Genomic DNA, 10,433 nt, shown 5'->3' on the forward strand with positions numbered 1-10,433 from the left:
GAAAAAAGTATTGCTTGTCATTTAAGGTTCCAAACCAACAATCATCAGGATGCAGAACAGGATACATCTAAAGTGAGAAAGTTATTTACTTCACATTCAAGTTGCCACTAGCTATACTTTTTTTGGCAGCCGGTATTATTCTTAATGTGCCAAAAAAGTGTTGTGCACCTTATAAAATATGAATGTTAATGCCACCAAGACCAAATTCCTGCTATTCACAATGCAATTTTATATTGGTGTTGTTTTGCTGTGTTTCACCTCACCTATACTTAAACCACCAGTCAGGAGAATGACCATTACTGATAGCATCTAACACACATTAACAACACACAATAGAAGGTGAAGCATAAATTGTCAAAACCTAGTGACTTTCCACTGTTAATCTCTGGATTTCAGATTATTTAATCAAAATGAGAATACAAGACATGTTTTATTTTGTTTTCAACTACAGATACTTCTATTAATTGACCAGGCTGTTGAGTGAAGCAAAAATCTGGGCTGGCTGACAAACACCAACAAGCAAGATTCATCCGCTTCTTATTATTCTCTGAAAGAAAAAGAAGATATTTTTAATTTTAATAATTTATTTGCCCCCTTGGAGGCACACCAGCAAAATACAGGTGTTAAACAGGAGAAACAGGAGATTCGGGCACTCAAAGGGCTTTCCCTAGGAGATGGGATGGTTTGGCAGCTAACAGGAAGTTATAAGTAGCATTTCCAAAGGCACATGAAAAATGGAAAGCAAGATGACTTCTTGTGTTCTGGTCTTCCGGACTGTTTCCTGCATCTTAATATCCAAATTATCCCTATTTTAAAGCCAAATTCAGCTTCCATTAAAGTTAATGCAATTATGAAGCACCTAATTACCTTCTGAGGAGTCAGAGCAGGTTCTGATAGATTTAGTCTCCTCTCTCATCTTTCAATTTTGTCCATCATCCCAAACACCTAACCCTAAGCTTTTGTTAGAAACCTATAGTACTCTTGCACAGTAATAATACCCTATTCTGGAAAGACCGATGAAACAAACACTTGTTGGAAAATTATTTCAAAGACTGCATCAAACTGGAATAATTAAAATACCGTTTCCCCAGTAAGTTATTCATAATTTTTCAAAACATCTACGTTCATTTCTCCACTCTCACATGCACAATCTGTGATCAAGCTGAAAACTGAATCCTAATTGTGTACTTTATCCATAACGTCCCCATCCTCCACAATCTACTGCCAGTATCTAATATTCATTGATTCTGGGTTCTGCCATGCATTTTTATTAATGACATTGTATTTGTGTCTGGACAAGTTTTAAATTCTGTTTGAATAATAAAAGCCATTGATTTAAAATAGCTATCTCTTTTTTTTCCCCCTTCCCTAAACTTAGATAAATAGAAAGTTCTTTTGAACTGCACTGTCTTTCTCAATTTCCATCTGAAGGAATAAGACAAAAATCAAGACCTCTCAAGCTCTAGTGCTATTGATGGCAGTGCCAAAATCCAAACCACTGCTATGGAATTGAAGAGGCTAATGAACTCTTCTGCACTGTGTTCTTTCTGGTTGTTTTTAATTTTCTCCATCCAAAAACAGATGGTCTGCTTCTTAGAGGTATTCTAGATACCATTCTCTAAAACAGAAATGATAATGTTATGCAGGATTGCAAAATTAATACCAGTTTTGCACAGCCATGTTTCTCAATTTAAATTGGGGGGAGGGGGGAATAAACTAATTATCAGGTCATGTTACTCTTTGGAATCATCCTCTGAAATAAATGCAACATCAAAACATTCTGTCTGAAAAAAAACTGGCAAATCACCGCAAGAGAAAGTTCCCGAACACACGCTTTGATTGTATCAGACCCCATAATGTTTCTAAACATTAAGACTTTTCATACACTGTGTTGACAATAAAAGAAAAAGAGGTTGAGAGCTACACTAGAAGATTACATAAACAAAAATTTATGTTTTGTCTAGTGTAACAGGAGTCTTAAAAAAAAAAAAACAAACACCACTTGGTATCCATTATTTCATACCCAGATGTTTCCTGTACACCTGCAGTTGTCTCCAGCCCTGAATTCACGAGCTGTAGTATTCTAACAGGTTCTCATCAGTCGGTTTGAGAATTTTCTTGTCTGCCAGGTTTACGATCCACCCCGGAGCAAGACCAAAAAAGATCTGCCTGGGGTCCTTGCGTGCGCTTAGCATTTTGAAGAGTTCATCCTTGGTTATGTCTGGTAAGACGTAGCCGTATTTCTTGGCAAGTTCAAGCCTGGCTTCTGCCACCTTAGATGGATCTGCCAGGTACCCACGATTCTGGGCGTCTGTGTAGTACTGGACGAGATCTTCGGGCGGAAGCATTCGCTTGGGAATGGGCTGGCCACGCAGGAAAAATAGCACTGGCTTACATAAAATGTCTGTGGGCAAAGATGAGAGAAAATTAGATGCTATGCTTCACAACACACATTTATAAACATTAAACAACACCTTCTTATTTAGTGCTCTGTGCTAAATAAATTATCCAGCTCTTATTAAAAAGTACCGAGTCAGAATATTCCCGTTCAGAATGAGATAGTGGGTTATAAGTTTCACTTAACCAACCAACTCTCTTTTACCTGGTATTGACAGTGACAATCTGGATGAATTATTACTTCTAATACATTTAGAATTCCTACTTTGGAGAGATGCAATAACTAAGTTAGATCCCACTGTTTAGTTAAGGGGCTGACCTCCAGGTTAGAAACAACACATCTACACGGCTACTCACAGTGCATTAACGTATTTCAAATTTAGTGTTTCTCTAAGTATTTTAAATAAAGAATCAACAGCACCTGCCCCTGTTCAGTCATTTGGGAAACTATCCTCTCCTCCTCGATTTTTACTGAGTTTGGCCATTTACATGCCAGATCATTTGAACATTAATGTTTTGATTATTTTCTGGATTGGGAAAAACAACTTGTATCACTGCAGGGTACCTTACTTTGCACACTAAGAACGTCTATTCCTCTTGTTCTCAGCCTCATTCACACATGAAAGCTCCCTTATTGTCAATAAAAACTGCATGAATGAATATTAGGCAGGATGCAGCCTCAAGCAAAGCCTCATTCTTCAGTGAAAGTGTTCTGAAAACAATAGCCATTTTGACTGGAACGATTCTGAGCTTCTGTAATTTATTTGTTTCCTCACTTTAACTGGAAAAGTATTTTAAATTAAAAATGTAAATATCCACAGTGTTTTTTAAATCTGGGGATTTTTTCCCTTGAATTTTCTTCAGGTTATTAAACATGTGAGAATGTTGAAAGATAAAAATTAAAAGAAACAGTCTTTTATTAGTTCCTCTACAAAGCTGCTTGGATTTCTTTAACTGGCCTAATGTTAAATGACTACTAACACTAGTAGGAATAAATAGGTTAATGGTTAAAAAGTGAAAAACTGAGGATGTGTTACAGTTGAACATTTGTATAGCAATGTGGTGTTGAAGCTTCCAGAATAGAAGAGGTGAATGATTTTTCATTTCTTCGAAATTTTGATTTGGATTGTTTATTCTTTGCACATTAAGAAAAAAAAAAAAAGTCAGAAATGAAAGGAAATTCTTACCCAAACTCCTTGGATCGTAGAATGACGTTGTTACAACACCTCCATTTTTTTCTATGGCTGCAACTGCTAATTCAGAAGCCCTCTGCACTTCAATATTTACTTTTGCTGCAAAGATATCAGCACCCTGAAAATTTCAACACGTATTAGAGTAACACTAAAACGAGTATTTTAGGACACACATTTATTCTTTCCTCAGAGTTGTAAGAAACACTACATCCCACAACGTACTATGCAGCAAAACAGGTAACCAAATTACTCTCTGTCACATAGTCCGAATGAAAAAAACTTGCCTGTCCAAATTATTCCTTTATTTCTTTCTGTACATTCTAGCACTCTATTGTAAAATAGTTGTTTGACATCATCTTATGTGCTCCTTAACTATTTTTTGTAGTCTCTCAGACCTTATAACATCACCCCGGGTTGGTTTGGGGTTTTTTTGCTAATACACAGTGCCCTCTAGTGGATTAATTACCGCAAAACCCCCGCAGCAAACTAATTTAGCAAGGCAAAGATGCTTCAGAAACCGGGGATGTACAATCTGACAGCCTGGCTTGGAGGAATTCAACACCTAAGGCTTTATACTGCCTGAGCAGTAAGTGTCTTGCATGCATACCTCCTCCACCAGCTGGACACCGTAATCCCTTTTGCGGGGTTGCACTGTGACACCCCTGGCGTTAATGAGCTGCGTTAAATCAATCGGCTGCGTGGGGTCAACTCTACCCAGATCGATCAGGTACTGCAGCCTCTGGAGACTCAGCGGCTGATACTGGCGTCTGAGACTGGAGAGAGGAAAACAAACAAAACAATGAGAAAGTTACAAAATTGAAGCTTTAATAGGAACTGGCCAACTGAAATAAAGCACACTGCATTTCCTTTTCTACCTACTCCTAAAGCTGCTAACTAAACATATAAACCAGACCCACCCATAAGCCAACATTTTAAGTTTAATTTAATGCAAACACAAGCCCTAGTTACAACTCAAGACTCCACTATGCACTCAGGTTTGCTCACACACTCCCATCTCCAACATCCTGCTGCTGAGTTCAATTTACCCCAGGATACCTCCCTACCTGCTGATTGTTTTAAGGAAGAGAAATAAAACCAGGTGAAGAAATTGAAGTGTCAGCATTTCTTGACAACCCAACAAGATACTAAATAACCAGCATATTCAAAGTGAATATGCAGCTTGTGAGGATCTGACCAAATACCCATTCCCTGCCCCTCCCCACACCACGGCAGGGTGGGGGGGTGAGGGGAAGAAGGGAGTGAAATCATGACTAAAGTGAAGTCTGCTGAGAAGGGAGGGGTAGGTGCTTTAAGATCTGGTCTCACAAGTCTGGTTTCACTCTCTGTGTGTGTAGTGTAATAAATTACAGAGTTTTCCTTCCTTTATTCCGCGTTGAGTCTGTTTTGCCCATGACACTAATTGCAGAATGATCTCTCCCTGTCCTTACCTCGACTCCTGAGCCTCTCAATATATATTTTATCCCCTCTCCAGCTGAAAAGGGGAGTGATAGAGTGACTTTGATGAGGGTCTGGCCTCCAGCCAGGACCAAACCACTACACAGAATTTGCATAGTCAAGACAGTTCCTAACAGAGCAGAAGTTCAAGTAGTAGAGGAATACCCCTGCAGACAGAAAGAAGACAGGCAGAGGCATTTTTTGGCATGCTCACGTCCTGCTGTGATAAGTCTCTCTCAGACGTAATTACAGAAATGCCAGAAAGGCATTTACAATTGCCTGGCATTGAAATTTTGCCAACAACATGGAAAAGAAATGACTGAGTACTTTTTTTGTTTCTACATGCTGTCAGGTGTGGTTAACACCAGCAAGACCACATTAATTTCTCATCGCTGCAGAAACATGGATTTTCGATGTCGATTACTCATGAACTTTTGACCACCATTAATGTAAGAAGCTCAGTGCCTGAATTCTCCAGCATTTCCTTTTGGGACTGTGGATCCACAGTGTCTTCAGCTGTGAAATGTGTTTCTCATTTACTCTTATTGTAAGTTAAGTAAACAGGAGGTAGTGACAGTACTTGGAAATACAGCTTGAATAACACTTCAAAGTTAGCAAGACTGGCAGAGAAAACCTTTGAGAACCAGGACAGGTCTGTAGGTTATAATAATGCACACATACAGAAGGGAAATTAAAAAATAGAGCACAGCTATTTGATGAAGTTGTAACAGCAAATGAAACACAAAAGCAAACTGTAGGTTTAACAATTTGTAAATAAATTCACTTTAAGTCCTTCCACTCTGGAGCTGTCTGCTAGGTGTGGCATGGTTTTGTTACTACTGTGTGTAACGACTCCTATATCCACACAATGCTTTCATGACCATAGCGAAAAGCAACAAAATGGTTAGTGACCAAGGTAAAAGACATGCCATTTTAGGAAACAAAATGGGTTCAAGCAGCAACAACATTTTGTAATCGTCAATACAGTGAAGGAAATTAATAAACAACAGCACACAGATATCCAGCTAAGAGCACTGACTGGAAGAAACAGTATTTTAAACTTTAAAAAGCTGAAAAAATAAGCACCATGTGAAAAGGGGACAGAAGTGTCAAACAAGGCTGAATGCCTGAGGAAAACAACTGTGAAAGATGACTTAATGGCTTCACCCAATAGATCTGATATTAAAAAGCTTTTTAAGATTCTAGGTGGCACAGATGGAGTGCAGACAAAGACTGCAGTGTTGTAGGGATGAAAAAGACTGATGAAGAGAAGCAGAATTGTTTGGCTAGCAGATCAGAGCTTCAGGTGAATAAAGCAAACTGAAAAAAAAAACCCGAAGCAAGGTTTCGGATTGCATTTCCATGCCAACAGCCTCACTCCAGTCAATGGACTGTTCCCTGGCAGTTCAATAGGTTATCTGCTGTGCAGACAGGCAAGGGGAGAATCAAGCACAAATGGAGGAGAAATACACTCAGCTGCAGGAGGAAGGTACCCTGACACATAGGAGGGATTATGCAAAGAAAAGGGAAAATAAGCAGAGGTGTAAAACAGAAAATAAGAATAAAAAAAAAATCTCACAAGCATATTAAGATTCTGGAGAAAAATCAAAAAAGACAGATCAATTTCTGAGTAAATGTGAAAAAACTTACCTATGTCCATCATTGAATCCATATTTTGGTATGACCAAGTAGAATGGAGTCTGACCACCCTCAAAGCCTAATCGGGGGCGATTTCCTCTTTGTCTTTCTCCTTTGTGACCTCGACCACACTTCCTACCTCCATGTCTTCCTCGGCCACGTCTTTTCTCCTGGGAAATAATCAGTAATACATTTAGTCAACCACTTTGGAATTAAGTATCTACAAAATGTAAAATTTCAGAGATACAGACAACTGAGCAAAACGCTGGTTCTTAAGGGAAAAGTAAGAGATAGCTCTTTCCTATGAGGCACAATAGTCAGAAATGCAGCTGGTGTGATGCTTTAGGGCACAACTTTAAGCAGGTACCACAAGAAGTCTGGAAGTTTATATGAACACATATCTCAATAAAAGGAATACTAGTATTTAATCCTACCCTTATACCCTGTACTCCACAAGTAAGAGAGTTTTCCTGAATTTACTACTGATATTTCCTCCTATTTAATGATAAAGTTGCTCAGAAGCTTCTGAACACTGACAGTGAAAAAAGAAATTTAAAAAAATAATCAATTAAAAAAATCAATTCTACTTAAGGGACAGGGAACAGACTACACATGCTATGGATGCATACATTTTTTCATGCACTCAGACTTTCTAAAGAGTTTGCAACTGTTGCAATTGCTACTGACTACCAACTAAACCTGAAGACTGTATGTTCAATCTTTGTTAGTTTAAGAATTAAGCCTATGGTACTAAGCTATTCAGTTTCCTGAACACTTCAAAGCCCCATTCCGTTTCCACAAGTAGCAGTTCAGCAATCTTCTTGCACTCACTTCCTAACTGTGCCAGCAGAAGCACTTGCACAGCTAAATGGTGAGCAACAAAGAGATAAGCAAAGGTAAATCCCTTTTTAATAAATAAATAAATAAATTAATTAATATCCTGGTCAGTTACACCAATTAATGGGTATATCTACAGCATTACAAAAAAGGCAGGAAGCAAAGGTGAAAATGAGCAGCTGGGATTGACTTATTAAATGAAGTGCTGCCATCTCACTCTGGCCTAACAAAGTTTTCTGTGTAAGGTGACTTCATCTAATTCATATACTGAAGAATTTGCAGCATTAAGGCTCACTGATTTTTATTTTTCACTCTTTATCAGCGATAAAAGACCCACAAGCCTCAGACTCTCACTGCCATGCTGCGCAGTCCTTGTTTATCAGCCCAACATCACAAAGACATAAAAACTGATAGTTTGTGCTCTTCATTGTGCCTGTATGTTTTCCAGACTTATGGAGCACTTAATGTGCACAGAAAAATCAGCAGAAAATTCAGTATGGGCATACACCAGAAAGAAATGTATTAACATGAATTAATCTGAAACATCAGACTTCAGGTGCACTGCTTACCTGGATTAACACCAAACAGTATAGACCTCAAGTGTGGTTTTATGCTGGACTAGACTACCCCACCACCAAAGGAAGCTGGCTTGTTCCCAGCCCACACACTGTGCTGCTTTACTCATAGCACCTTTTCACTCACAGACAGTTCCCTGGCTTTATCTTGGACAGGTCAGGGAATTAAGCTAGATGAAAACTAATTTCTGTCTAATTAGCTTTCACCTGGTTTAGTTCCCTGCTCTGTCTCACCGCACCACCTCCAGCAGCAGTGGATGTGAGCACCTGGATGGAGAGGGAGAGCGCAGCTGGTCTGCCCACCCTTTCTGGCAGTTGCTCCTACACACGCGAAATGACACGGTGACTTTAGTTAACAAAAGTACACTGACAGTATCTGTTCACAAATGGAACATCATCAGCACATCAACCACATTTCAGATGTGGTCAGAAGACCCATATTTTTTTGTTGTTGCCACAACTTTCTGTTTGTGAAACAGAAAACCCTAAGAATCACCACTCCAGCCCTGCACAGGCCTCGTCTTCCAGCTGTGCTTCACCCTAATCAAGCTGGGTGTTCACAGCTCCAAGTGAAGTAATTTGACAGGGGAACCCCAACAGCTGCATGGGGGAATTTCCGTTCTATTACCTTGCCACAAGTTTATAGGGTTACAACTATGCTGCACTTGACAGCTCTGTAGGGCATCTCTAGAGAGCCTTGAGTACCTACAGGGAATCGATGCTCCCTGTCAGTTCTCTATTCCTATGAGTTTAGCCCTTGAACATCATCCCCCTGTTCACTGATTGATATTCCCCCCAAAACAGGTGCATTTCTTCTTGTGGCTTGTTTACTCTTCTATCACTTTACAAGGAGACAGGGAAGATGACATTTAGTTTTTTCATGAAAGCACAAGTAACAAGAAGTGTTGGCTGGCATTGTGTTCTTTTGCTTTTTAAGTCTTTTAACCTTCCCTTTTCTGAATGTATTATTCCACCTTGTCAACATCTGGTATTCTGTGCTTTGTTCTGTTTCTGCCCACCAACCACGACGGCTCTGGGCTTTCCCTAGGGCCACCCATCAGCCAGTTCTCTGCGGGGATGGCCAGACAAGGCACATAATGGGCAAGAGCAGGGCCAAAATACACAACAGTTCGACCCACTCTACCGTTCCACGCCTGCTCCAGCTTGGCTGCTCTCCTGGGCCTGCCGCGGTGTCACCAAAGGTCTCCCACAGCGCTCGAGTGAACGCCACCAGAGCCGGGCTCGCCCGCCGCCGAGGCGGAGTCCTGCCGCCGCAGGGAAAGCGCCCCCGCGACCCACCCGACAAGCTGCAATCACTCACCAGCTTTTTGGAGCCTGGGCTGGGCCGTAAGTTGGACAGGGAGACCCTGGGCAGCGACCGCAGCAGCTCCAAGGCCTTGTTCCCGCCATTCCCGCTCATGGCCGCTCACCTCCCAAGGGCGGCAGCGACGCTCGCCGGGAGAGCTGCTTTACGGCAGAACCGTAAAACGCGAGTCTCCCGCGTCTTCCCGACAGTGTCGCGCAGCCACCGCCATCGGCGTGGCGGCGGGGAGGGCTGGCCCGCCGGCTTCAGCCCACGCGGTGGCACTGAGGCCCGGGACGGTGACGGTCGCCCGGTGACTCGGGGGTCCCGAAGCGCAGAGCCGGGAGAGACGCGGTGTGCCCTGGCGGGGCAGCCGAGGAGAGCAGCGGCGCCTCCGGCTGAAGCGCTGTCGCCGGCCCGTCTTACCGGGTGTGCTGGCAGAAGGGGGAAGCTGCGGGCAGTTACACGTTAACGGGGATCGTTCTTCTAATCGCGTTCTAGCGAGGAATGCCGGTGGATTAGATGTAGGTCCCACGCCGCATGCCGTTTTCCAGCCTCGCCCACCCGCCGCGCAGCTCTCAAGCCGCTGAGACCCCGGGGCGGCATCGGGATGGGGCGGCTGAGGGCGCGGAGCACAGGGGGCTGCCAGAAGCCCAGCGCCCCGCACCCATCTGGAGAGCTCAAAGGCGGGTGCTTACTGGAAACGGGCGTTTCATTATTGGAGGCTTCCCTTGTACTGCTGCAGTACTGAAGCACTTTTATTATTGTAATCTAAAAAGTGGGCCAACTGGAAAGTCACGCTGGAGTTGCAGTCAGCGTGTGGTCTGGCGGGAAGTTAGCTGCCCTCTGGCACAGGGGAGTGAGGGACTGGATTAGGGAAGCTGCTGCTGAGAAGTTACACAGCAGTATCACAGAACATTATGAGTTGGAAGGGACCTCAAAAGATCATCTAGTCTGACTGTCCTGCCAGAGCAGGATCACCCAGACTAAATCACACAGGAACACATCCAGGCAGGTTTTGAACATCTCCAGAGA

At 42.2% G+C, this 10,433-nt stretch overlaps 1 protein-coding gene across 1 annotated transcript; it reads right to left on the reverse strand.

Moving 5' to 3' along the window:
* Window positions 1-411: 411 nt before the first annotated feature.
* MRPL15 (mitochondrial ribosomal protein L15) lies at window positions 412-9,529 on the reverse strand. Its single transcript, XM_084260854.1, has 6 exons — window positions 9,417-9,529; window positions 6,696-6,853; window positions 4,198-4,363; window positions 3,585-3,708; window positions 2,024-2,404; window positions 412-547 (listed from the first exon to the last, which is right to left on the reverse strand). Exons 1-5 carry the CDS (start codon window positions 9,513-9,515, stop codon window positions 2,067-2,069), a joined length of 885 nt encoding a protein of 294 aa, XP_084116980.1. The 5' UTR covers window positions 9,516-9,529; the 3' UTR covers window positions 412-547; window positions 2,024-2,066.
* Between the last annotated feature and the right edge of the window lie 904 nt (window positions 9,530-10,433).

Source organism: Gallinula chloropus (genome assembly GCF_964237585.1).
Source record: "Gallinula chloropus genome assembly, chromosome: 2".
Lineage (NCBI taxonomy): Eukaryota > Metazoa > Chordata > Aves > Gruiformes > Rallidae > Gallinula > Gallinula chloropus.

Bases quoted from the DNA above. Each gene is read 5' to 3' on its own strand.
- MRPL15 (XM_084260854.1), bottom strand. From the start codon at position 9,515: ATGAGCGGGAATGGCGGGAACAAGGCCTTGGAGCTGCTGCGGTCGCTG. The intron at 3,709-4,197 runs GTATGCATGCAA...TGAAATTTTCAG, and splicing joins GTGTCCAGCTGGTGGAGGAG to GGTGCTGATATCTTTGCAGC. The intron at 2,405-3,584 runs GTAAGAATTTCC...CTTTGCCCACAG, and splicing joins CTACGATCCAAGGAGTTTGG to ACATTTTATGTAAGCCAGTG.